Source organism: Aspergillus tubingensis (genome assembly GCF_013340325.1).
Source record: "Aspergillus tubingensis WU-2223L DNA, scaffold_9, whole genome shotgun sequence".
Classification (NCBI taxonomy): domain Eukaryota; kingdom Fungi; phylum Ascomycota; class Eurotiomycetes; order Eurotiales; family Aspergillaceae; genus Aspergillus; species Aspergillus tubingensis.
In genome coordinates this window covers 1,456,760-1,468,851 of record NW_023336283.1, presented here as the reverse complement: position 1 = coordinate 1,468,851, position 12,092 = coordinate 1,456,760, and the positions used below count along the sequence as shown (strand labels likewise).

General features: G+C 50.5%; 2 protein-coding genes across 2 annotated transcripts; one reads left to right on the top strand and one right to left on the bottom strand.

The window, feature by feature from the left end:
* Positions 1-238: 238 nt before the first annotated feature.
* AtWU_08559 (stress-regulated transcription factor RPN4) lies at positions 239-2,419 on the top strand (the record flags this gene model as incomplete). Its single annotated transcript, XM_035503667.1, has 1 exon — positions 239-2,419. The coding sequence occupies one exon, from the start codon at positions 239-241 to the stop codon at positions 2,417-2,419; it is 2,181 nt and encodes a 726-aa protein (XP_035359560.1).
* Positions 2,420-5,192: 2,773 nt separating this feature from the next.
* Positions 5,193-11,768, bottom strand: AtWU_08558 (ketoacyl-synt-domain-containing protein; the record flags this gene model as incomplete). The annotated part of the gene is made up of 2 exons (XM_035503666.1): positions 5,193-11,069; positions 11,148-11,768. 2 exons carry the CDS (start codon positions 11,766-11,768, stop codon positions 5,193-5,195), a joined length of 6,498 nt encoding a protein of 2,165 aa, XP_035359559.1.
* Positions 11,769-12,092: the final 324 nt, after the last annotated feature.

The following is a 12,092-nucleotide window of genomic DNA, read 5'->3' as shown; positions in this document are numbered from 1 at the left end:
ACTTGAATCTCCGGATCACTCCGTTTCGCTGTTCTCGTTGACTCATTTCTCCGGTTGGCACACTTCGCACTCATACGCTTGGCCCCTTGAAAGAGTTTAGTGGGGGCCCGCTGGTGCCAACACCCTATATTATAACTTTGAGTCGACACCCGGTGGCAAATTCCGTGTCTATACCTGCCCACCACACCCCCCGTCGGCGTCATTCTCCCTTTGACGTCCAATCGCGAACAAGCACATTATGTTCATGCACCCTGCTGCACGTAAGGGTTTGATCACTGAACCAACTTCCATCCCCTATCTCAACTACCAAGATCCCGTTTGCATACAAGACGACCAGATTCTCGACTACTCTCAAGAAGCCGCTCTCCACTTTCTCGGCCAACAACAACCTCGATTGCAGACTCCTTTCCAGTACCAACCGGATTTGCAGTTCGTCTCTCCGCCGTCTTCCGCTCCTTCCTCCCCTACTTCCTCACCCGCCTCCACCATCTCCCACTATCCTGCGACAACAGCGGTTGCCGCGGATTACTCCTCTGCCGTCTTCGACGGCAATTCCTTCGAGGCTCCTTCGATGACACCCTCCTCCTCCTACAATCCTTCCATCAACATCCATCACTCGGCATCACCACCCTCACAAGCCTACCTTCCCCAATATACTCAACCTTACTACTTCAACGGCAACCCGATGTTGGCACAACAGTCTGTCGCGAACAACCACGGTTGGGAAGGCAACTTGCAGCTGTTGGGCCCAGCTCGCCTTCAGAACAATCTACTGAAAGCCTCTGCTAGTCCTTCATCGAGCCGCTCTGCACCCGCTGGCAGTTCTTACTCGAGGACAAACGGTGTGGCCAAGCCTCTGCCTACCCCTGTGCAGACCCCCGTGCAGTCCTTCCAAGATGGTAGCCAGACCGACGCCGATCTTGCCATGAGACGGGCGATTCTGGAGCAGCAGCAGCAGCAGCAACAACAACAGCAACAGCAACAGCAGAAGCAGTCTCGTCACCAGCATCAGACCAGCGACTACTCGCTAGCGCCTTCTGTATCGAGCGTGAGTCACAACTCGCCAGTGACTCCTCATACGGGCTTCGAAGACCTCGATGACGCATCGAAGGCGATTGTAAATGGTGAGAACCGGTTTCCCGACGTAGACAAGTGGATGGATGATTACTTACGCCTCGATGCGCTTTCAGACTACAACAACCACAACGCGAACAACAACATGACCATTGGCATTCCCAAGCTCAACCGCACGATTTCCGACATTTACCAGGACGAGCTTTACAACCCCGCCATGATGTCTACTCCGCAGATGGCCAAGCCCGCGACAAACCAGCAGAATCTCCTGGCACCATCGTTCCGGAATGTGATCGCCGATCGCCTTCAGGCTGCTAACCAGGGCCACTTGACCGCACGGTCCCAGTCTCCCATGGTGAACATGCCGCGCGATCGCTCTCCCTTCCGCCAGAACTCTCCTCTGGCCGCTGAGTACAACCATGCGGCTTTGCAACAACCTCAGATGGCCACCAGCGCCCCTACGTCCCAAACTGGGGTGAACATGGGCCAGGCGGTCCAGGGAGAGCCCAAGACGATGTCCCCCAAAGATGCACTGTTGGACTTCAATGAGGGCGACGATACCGGCTTACCTCTCTTCCCCCCTTCGTCACAGCCCGACTTCAATCTGGGCGATGCACTGGGCGGACTACGCCGCGAGAGTTCCGGCTCATTCCAGCCGACTCAGAACTTTACATCGATGGAGTCGTTCCCCAGTCAATACGCTACGCAGGGTGCCACTCAGCAGTTCGCCTTCGGCCAACAGCAGAACCACCGCCAGCCACAGCAACAGAACAACAATCTGCTGCATCAGACTCCCGAATTCCCCGCGTCTCTCCCTCGGTTCGACTCTACTGGTAGTGATGTGCTGCCTTCGACTGAGATGACCTCCCCACAGGCATCGCAGAAGATGCCAATGCAGGCACCACCGGTCAAGGAAGAGATCAGTCGACCGGAGAACACCTCGGCCGATGGAGGCACCTACACCTGCACATACCACGGCTGTACACTACGCTTTGAGACCCCGGCCAAGCTGCAGAAGCACAAGCGCGAGGCGCACCGTCAGACCACCCCTGGCGGTCACCTGGTTACTCGCGATACGTCGGCCCGCAATTCGCAGGCCGGACCACACAAGTGTGAGCGCATCAATCCGTCTACGGGCAAGCCGTGCAACTCTGTGTTCTCCCGGCCTTACGATCTTACACGGCACGAGGACACCATCCACAATGCTCGCAAGCAAAAGGTGCGGTGTCATCTGTGCACGGAGGAGAAGACCTTCTCGCGCAATGATGCGCTCACCCGGCACATGCGCGTGGTGCATCCAGAGGTTGACTGGCCCGGAAAGCAACGGCGCAGAGGGCGGGAGTGAAGCTTGGGTGGATCAGCCCCAGTTTCCAGCCCCCCTTCTTTTCTTCTCCTTCCCCCCTCCTCACCTCTTACAATTCCAATTGAGTGGACCGACAAAGGGGTGTGTGGAGGATGGGGATGGTGAGTGCCATTCAGCAGCCCCGGCGGTGACAGCATGAGATCCACCGGGTTTCCCTCACCATGACGGATCCCCAAAGCCTCCGACGTCATGGGCTAGTCCCCATCAGGCAAGGACTCGCTAACGGGCCCGGATCGACGGTCGCACCTGCTTCATCGGGCAAGTGTGGAGCCTGAGGACGTGCACCCAATGCAGCAGCCATGACGTCATGGCTGCACCCTTTGGGACGGGCGGCCCGCCGGTGGACCAATCAGCGGGCCGATGACGTATCGATCTCTTTTTCAGCGAACGAGCAGGCCTTTTTTTGCTTCTTTGGGCTTCTTTCTTTTGCGATGCTTTTCTTTGTTTTGCATTACTTGCCATGGGTCTTAGATTTCTTTTGTCATTTATTCATCATCTGTGATGTGAACGGTGTTGCTGCGAAATCCTTTCTCATTGGGTCACGGTGGTTTTCGGAAATGGGGTTTGCATCAAAAAAAGAATTCCTTTTTTGCGCGTGTGTATATGCAAAGGTCCCGCGTGTCTGCTTTCTTTCCAGCCAGCTTGTTACGAATTCCTGGGGTTTTACGCTTTGTACTATATTGTCCCCTGTATGATTGTTACGTGATGAGATATTTATTGCTGCAGCTATTTTTCGTTTGCATTGGGTCGGCATGGTGGTGGGTTTGGCGCGCAGATTGTGATGAAAAAACATGTACAGTATGAAATGTATACATATATCGTGAAAGACATATATACCACCTTTATTATGATTCCTTTTCCTATATTTCCGTCTACTAGTAGAGAATCGTGTTTCAGAAAAAAGGGGCTATTGGGACCTGTCAGCCTGAAAGCTCTCAATAGTTAGTTTGAGAGCTTCTAGCGGAAGAAGCTATGAACATCTGCTGCACACTGCACGGTGTCATCGGCAGGTACCCAACTACTTTCCTAAAAGTACCAAGAGGAAGACGTTATGGAAGCCCAAACATACAATAGTCCAATCTAATAATAATACCAATACCGATACCACTAATAATAATAATACTCATTATGCATACACATACCTCCCAATGCACATTGTTAAGGTACTTTTATCAAAGACATTGGTGCTTGCCGGCTGGTGGTTTCGGAAAGAATGAATGGGAAATGAAATGAAATGAAATGAGAAGCGAGCAGGTATGACATCATACATATGCACCCCTGTTCCGGTAGAACTACGGGAAGCTATGCATGGCATCACCATACATACATAACATACATCATTTTTTCATAACGTACAAGAACCAAGCATGCATGCATGTTTCTGATTTTTCTTTCCCAATTCTATTTTTTCTTTCCTTGCTTTATGGGATGATTATGATTATTCTCCGAAAATGTGGTTTTGTGGCGGTGCAAAGGTATGTACTTTTGAGTCATAGGAGAATTGGTAAATTGTTAATCACTTAGTTATTGATAATGGGTTAGTCAGTGAGTGGGAGTGAGGGTGGGAGGGAATAGTAATTCATTTATCAACAACCAAGATTAATTATAAATTTGACTATCGTACTTTTGATTCGTTATTCAAAGAGTAACTAGAAATAATCTAACGATAGAGTCATGATTATGTGTCTATGACTGAGCTAGTTACCCTATAAAGTAAACCCACTGACTCACTCAACTCAACTCACCTAACTAGTATTTCCGAGTGAGTATGTAAATCATTCCCCACATAGTTAAGTTAACCCCTCTTTTTTTCATGAGGTGGGTTGGGGGGTGGGATCCACAGTAGTAAATCATTTAGTAGTCCACTTTTAGTCCACTTTTGAAGGTAAGTCCCTTGGGTACGCAATTTGGTCTGTTTTATCGGTCGGCTATCCACTCCAATTAGAGAAAAAGGTTTGTATCAGGTTGGTGGAGAAATTGTGTGGGTTAGGGATCGATCTACATAACATCGTACACTTGTATCTAATTTACACTACTTGGAATTGTTTTTGTTATACACGATTTGGATGTTTCTGTGTGTGTGTGGGGAGGGGGGGCTTTTGAAGATATTCTTGTTGATATTGTAGTGGTAACGATAAAGTTTAATCTAATCATTGAACTTTACTGTTTAAATTCCAACGACCATATGTTGATTAGCACAACTACACCATGAAGTAGCGGTTTCCCTAATGTTAATAGTTATCGCCTCCTCAGCTACAACATCGGGCTGCCGTTGCAATCAGTAGTACTACAAATTTTTTCCTATTCGATTCCTTATCTTGCCTCTTCGGGTAGTATCTAGAGAAAAATCTCATGCAATCATGTTGTCCTTTTTAACTCTGCTGACTTCTTTGCATTCTTGATCATGCAAACGGGACACCAACTTCAGTCCAAGAAGATCACCTACTACTCCCTGCGCCTTCAGTTTAGTGATGAAACGCTCCGCTGATTCAATCGAAACGACCTTTTCTGTCGGCTGTGGATGACGAACGTCGGTGTCCGGTAGTTTTGCCCTCCCGGACTTGTGCCAGTGGGCTGATCGCTGCAAGGCGAGAAGCGGACGGCATCGTGAGGTAATCGGCGCTGCCAGTCTGAGCGTTGAGTAACAATAGGAGGGCAATGCCATTGTCCGATACTGAGAGCACGAGATCAAGGTGATAGGACCCGCTGTCCGATAAAGTATAGCGCTCTGGGAGTGGGCCCGGACTCAATGATCCTATCCTTGCACTTTGCTTCCAACAAGTAATTGCTGCAGAGGTGTCTCGCTCCCCACTCCTCGAGTGAAGCTCGTGCGAGAAAATCCCGCTTCCTGAAGAACCTCCATCCACTTGGCCGCTGGCTGAAGAGGATACTCGGTTCCGTTTTCGGCCACCCACCATTCATCAAGCAAGCCGAAAGTCATGTCAAACCAGGCCAGCGGTTGAGTTACTTCTGATAGAATCACAACCCCGTCATCAGTCAGGCAGTCCCTGAGCCTGCGGCAAGTTCCAACCCTGCTGGAGGTTGCGTGCACACAGTTCGTTCCGATGACTATGTCGTAGCGATTGCGATGCTCGGCTCTCGTTTTCTCTTCTAGATCAATGGTGTCGTAGTCGATCCAGGAGAAATCAACGAATCTGTCCTTCGCTTTGGAGACAATCGGTGCAAATAAATCGGTAAAGGTGTATTGGCACGGGATTCTCGCCGCCTCGATAGCCTGCGCCAGCCGCAGAGTCGTGCCCCCGGTGCCTGCACCAACTTCCAGAATGCGAGGGACCCGCTTATCGCTCTTATGATGCATCTCGTGTCCGCGAAGCAAAATCGTGACTAGAGTTACGAGCTGATCCGTAGATGTGGATACCATTGGTGAGTTGGCATAATAGTCTTCCATAATTTTGAATGAGGCTGAACTTCCAAACATCAGCGATTGAGGATCTTGTTCGCCCTTGAGAATGGGTGCCAGGTTTTCTCCGGTCAGTTTCATCAACTGTGCTTCCGGCAAATAGGCTGGAAAGCGGGAAACAAAGTTCTCATACACCTCCGCAGCAGAACCAAATTTTGGGGTTTCACGACCTCGAACTACTATGCTCGCCTGTATGAAAACAACCCCATGAGTCTGAAGAATTTCCCACAGTCGAGCAACGAGCTTGCTGTGCTTGGGTATATGCTTGATTGGGTGAATAACCGTCCCTGAGGGCAAAGACAGGACGGGAACCCCCATAGCCTCGAAGGCTTCCAAGATATAGGCCTGCACCAAAAGATTTTGCAACGGTAAAACATTGGACCCGTAGGCAATATACCCATTCCTATTTGCCGCATCTTGGAATTGGCTGTCGACTTCGAGCAGCGCCTCTACTGGGTCCCTTGTGGCTGCGGTCTTGTCACCTTCATGTCCAACTACCCCGTTGAGCTTGGTTTGTAAGATAGCCGATGGAATACCAGAATCAATAGGCGATACCGGCTCATTGTGATGTATAATATTATCACTACCATTTGTGAGTCGAGAGTCCCAAGGCGACTTTTGCCTCACCATTTCAGTGAGGTTCTCCACAGACGTTTGTCCCAGGCCTACGGTACTGATGCTCGACTCAAATGCTGCGTTGAGCTCATCCGAAAATTCCATCAAAGATAGAGAATCGATACCAAGGTCTATGAGGACAGCATCCGCAGGGATGTCGGCCGGATCCAAACCAGTGTAATTCGATATGAGCTCCTTAATCACAATTTCGGGGTTCCTGTACTTTTCTTCTGGTGGGGTTGTCACGGCTGTTGTAGCCGTCATAGGACTTGATTCCGTGTCACTGATTATTGGCAGTTTAACGGTAGACATAGCGGCAGTATCAGGGGCTTTTTGAGCCGGCATGCGATCAGGGCGCGATACTGGCTGCTGTGGCCAAGAAACGCTGGCGTTAGCAGCTCCAAGGAATTTGCCCAACTTCACCTTGTCCAGTTGATTAAACCGAACTCCTGACATCATCGCTACCACCTGTCTTTCGGGGGAGCGTACGAAGACATCCCCAATGAACTGATTATTACCAGCCGACTTAATACTTGTGTAGACGAACCACCCCCCCTCGAAATTTGCTAGACAGGCTGTTGTCAGAATCACACGTTCAATACCCACCGCAATCAGGACTTGGTCATCAGCAGCGTTTTCGCTGGTATTTAGCAGCAACCCTGTCACCGAAATTAGGGAATCAAGGAGCACCGCATCACATCTCATCCAAGTAGGGCTCTCTATCCGACCAGGCTGGCCTTCTGGAAGTTTGACGGTTGCTACCGCTTCGTTTCCATCCACTACCACGGACTGGATACCTTGGAGGAAGGGAGCGTAGTGCATCACTTTCGAGAACAACCCATACGCCCTCCTTGCCATGAAGCGCTCGGCCGCCTGGCAGTCTTGGACTCGAGTGAACGCGCCATCCACCAGTCGCCCATATGTAGTCAGGTTGGCTTGTGCTGTTACGGTAGCCATGCCTACGCAATGGACCGAGGGTTGTCTGGACTCTGGAGTTGTGGAATACACAGTGAACTTCCAGGATTGCGTGGGAACAAGCTCTTGGAGCTGCAGCTCCACTTCACGCGATCGGTCTAACCCCAGAGGCACCTTGAACTGCAAATCATCAAAAGTTAGGTGCTGTGTAGCCATATCCCCGAGTAGAAGCTGAATGGCATTGGTAACACCCTCTAGGTATAAGGGTGCAGGACAAAGTGGTTGCTTCAAGAAAGCATGTCCCTTGACCACCTCCTGAAATCTTTCACATGTCGTATTGATATGAAAGCTCATATGGGAGTCGCAGGGGCCTGCTTCTTTTCGAGTGATCAGTCTCATGGGAGGTGCAGCCACAGAAGCTGCGGAATCTAAGACAGTCGAAGCTGCCAAGAGCTTTTCGTGCAACTCCATAGCTCGGTCGATGTTCTCAGTCCAGGACTGGTTCCTCTCGAAATGATAAGGAGGCAACCATGTTTCTTTAAGCCCTGTAGGAAAATCTCGGATGAAGGACCAATGGGACACAGAAAGCCCTGAATGCCATAGGTCAGAAATAACCGTGGCAATGCCGGTCTCCGGCCCTTCACTTGGCCGGATACTGACTGGATGGAATGTGTGTGCTTTGACATCTCGCATAGCTCTCTTGGTCATCGGTATAATTGGACTATTTATGCCAACCTCAAGCCAATTGCAAGGGCCGAGCTGCTGTTCAAGGCGCTGTATGGCATTAACAAAGTACACTGGATCTCTCGCATGTCGAGCAGCATTCCAGTCCTGAATAGATTTGAGCTCCTCCTGAGTACAGGCCTCCACTCGAATGCTGGGTTTGCTCCATGTCATGCTGCGACAAATATCATCCAAATCCGGCATTATGGGCTCAACAAGATGCGAATGGAATGCATGAGTTGTTGATAGACGTTGGTATTTAAGCCCAGAAAACTCTTTGTGGGTGGATAGAACACGCTCAGCCAAGTCCACGGTGGCTGAAGCTCCTGCTATAACTACCGAAGTGGGCGAGTTATAGCAAGCGACCTCCAATTTAGCAGTCTTTTCAAGACCAGACAAGTGGGTAATGAGCTTCTGGACATCACTCGGGCTACTATGTATGGCGAGCATTGCTCCCCGCTCAGTTCCCCATTTTGTATCAATGAGTCGGGCTCGATATGCAATCAACTTCAGACAGTCAGTGAGGGAAAGAGCTCCAGACACCCCCAGTGCGACTATCTCGCCAAGACTGTGGCCAATAATGGCATCAAGCTTAAGCCCGCCATCAATCCAGCAGCGAGCGCAGGCGTATTGTACCGCAAAGATACTGCATTGCAGGCTCAGTGCACTGTCAATGGGTGTTTTCTGGAAAATCGCTGTGGCAATACCCGGAAACCCCAGCTGAATTAGTGATGCATCGCAGGCGTCAATATAGCTCTTGAAGGCGGGGTATGCTTCGTAGAAGTTTCGATCTAACGCCACCTTGTTATCATATTGCCCGCTCAAGACCATAACCACCGCATTGTGCTGTCGTGTGTATTCAAAGCTTGGCGCTTCAACCTGGTTCAAGGTGCGAACCAATCCAGACACATCGGTCGCGGTAGCACTGAAGCAGAAACGGTGGCGTTTCCTCCGCTCATTCAAAGTAAATGCAACACTGGCCACGTCCACCTTGGAAGCGTGTCTTGACAGATGTGTTGCCAGGTCCCGAGAATGCTCGGTAAGGCTTGATTTCGAGGCTGCGCTCAAGATAAACGGAAATGCGACCCTCCGGTTCCTTGCCGGTGACGATAATGCATGGCTGCGTCTCAGTGCATCATCCCGGGGTACTGGCTCACAGCACAACAGCGCGCAGTTCGATCCTCCAGCACCGTAACTATTCACCAAAGCAGCGCGCTGAGGAACATTCCAATCCCGGAGCTTTCGGGTGATCTCCATTCCATCCGGCTCCAGTGCTGAAATTGCCGGGTTCAGGCGACTGTGATTCGCCTGAGGGGGGATGCCGCTGAATTTCATCATGGCCAACACCTTGAGAAGCCCAGCAACACCTGCAGCAGGCTCACAGTGCCCAATGTTACCCTTGATAGAGCCGATAGACAACGGTGTTGCTCGTGACGAGTCTCCCAGTATTGCCCGAATGCTTTCCATTTCGATGGGGTCTCCTGCCTGAGTTCCCGTTCCATGAGCCTCCACGTAGGTGACGTGAGACGGCTTGAGACCCGACTTCTCAAAAAGACTTCTATAAAGGGCCTTTAGTGCTGTCGGTGATGGTACCGTGAGGGTGGTCGAAGTTCCTCCTTGGTTGGTAGCAATGCTAGGGATAACGCCAAAGATGTTATCCCCAGCACTGACCGCATCAGACAATTTCTTCAAAACGACCAACCCGGCGCCCTCAGAACGACAGTATCCATCGGCAGCGGCATCAAAAGGCTTACATTGGCCTGTTTGACTAAGGAATCCCGCTTTTCCCAAGTCAAAGAAATTGCCTGCCGTGGTGAGTGCACTTACTCCACCGGCTATTGCCATGGTACATTCTCCTGCCTGAATAGCGCGACACGCTCGATGTATGGCCACCAAGGACGAGGAGCATGCAGTATCCAGGACCTCGGCGGGGCCAGACCAGCCATAGTAATGGCTGAGTCGGCCACACATGAAGGCGCGGATGGTACCCGTAGCTGTATATGCTGACGGGGCATGACAGGCGGTATTTTCCAGATATTCGTTCAGACTGCCTCCGATGAAGCAAGCAACTGGGTCTTCCGCGCTCCGCTGATGAGAGGTCAAGTACCCACTCGATTCTAAAGCCTCATAAGACAGCTCCAAAAGCATTCTTTGCTGGGGGTCCAGGCTGGCGGCTTCTCTGGCGTTGATGCCAAAGAAAGAATTGTCAAAACGTTTGATATCATCGACGAAGTTGCCAAAGAACTTTCTTTTCGCCATATGTTCATCCTGTAAGGCCCTGTAGCTCCTGCCGAGGTTGATTCTCTCGACTGGCACTTCTTCGTGAGTATCATGGCCTCTGGCAATCAAGTCCCAGAGTTCTTCAAGATTGTTTGCGCCCGGGAACCGACACGAAAGTCCCACGATTGCGATAGTACTGTCAGGGAACTCTGGTAATTTGGAGGGGAAGGCTGTCGAGGAATTTGGTTGAGGGTCAGAGACAAGCAGTTGATTTGCTTTGAACTTGAAAGTCTTGAGGCGTTGCTTATTGAATGGTGACAAGGGCACACTATCATTGAGTCCGAAAATGACCAGCCGGTGAGCTGGACGTTCTGAGGCTTTGAGATCGAGGGCAACTTGGCTGACCAAGCCATACCAGTCGCAGCAGGATGCGAGCATCATAGTTATCATATCCTCCATGATTTCGGCATCAGTCAATGCTTTTCCGGTTATGCTCGATCGTACAGTGACTTGTAGTCGACTTTGCTGAGGCAGCTGAAGCATAGATGAATTCTTGTTGAGAATGTCCATGAACTCTGGCACTACGTGCTCATTCTCTGGGTTATGAGCCTTTCCAGTCACATCCATCTTGTCTGCTGGTAGACCGTTTTCCCGACAATACTCATACATGGCCGCTATAGATTTCGCATTTCCTATAAAACTAAGCGTGCGAGGCTCTGTAATTGTCGAAACATATGTCTGGTTCCAATGACACTGATCAGTATCTGATAGCTAACGGGCTTTTCGTTCTAGGTTTGCGAGCATCTTGGGGCTTACACGCGGAAACATTTTCGTGAACTCTTCCTCTTGGCCTTCATACTTGAGGCGGACGGCCAAGATGTTGGACTCGCTCGTGGTCCAATCATCCAAAGCCTCGATGTACGCTCCCATTCCCACCATTATTCGCAGAAATACCGCAGCATTGTCCATGATCTGCCCTTCATCCTTCGCGCAGGCTATGGAAAGAGCAGGCGGCTCTCCTGCACAACAGCCATGAATACCTCCTCCTTTCTGTATCTGGGCAATAAAGTCGGCGTGAGAGATACCATGGAAGTCCAGGTAGCGAAGGTACTCCCCCAACTGAAGAATCAGGAGCAAGGGTAGGGCGATGATTCCCGTGCGAGCTTCGGAGACCGGGGCAGAGGGGCCCCCATTGGCCCAGTCTATCAGCAGGCGTACATAGTTTTCAGCATTGGGCAGATTTCGCACATCCTCTCGATGGACAGCGAATAGATGCAACACGTCAGTCAGGGAGGCCACATGATGAAGCAAGGTTTTCCCGTGGGGATGTTTGCTCAGAAATATGTATAGGGCGCTGAGATCGGCAGGGTCTGGTGCTCGACTCTGGGGGTTGAAAAAGGCAGCCGAGGCCTGAATCGGGTCTATCGCAGCGGTCATAGTGACTTGGTGGTAATTGATGACATGGCTGCAAGTCGTGTCACCCAGAATGTTTCATGTTTCTTTCTGAAGACACTTGCTTTTTCTATGTTAACTGGGGTGCAATGGTTGGTAGCCGATGCCCTCCGGATGGTTTCTGGTTCGAAGGAAGGGGGTTGTTACCGCCGGTGCATTATCTTATTGCTATTTGACCGACCGGCACCGGAAAAATTGGAGGAATCTCGAGGAAAGAGAAAAGGGACGAATGAGAATAAATGCATTCATTGATACAGAGCTACCTTTCCTTACTCTCAAACATGTATCTCATCTTCACCTCTTAAGGCT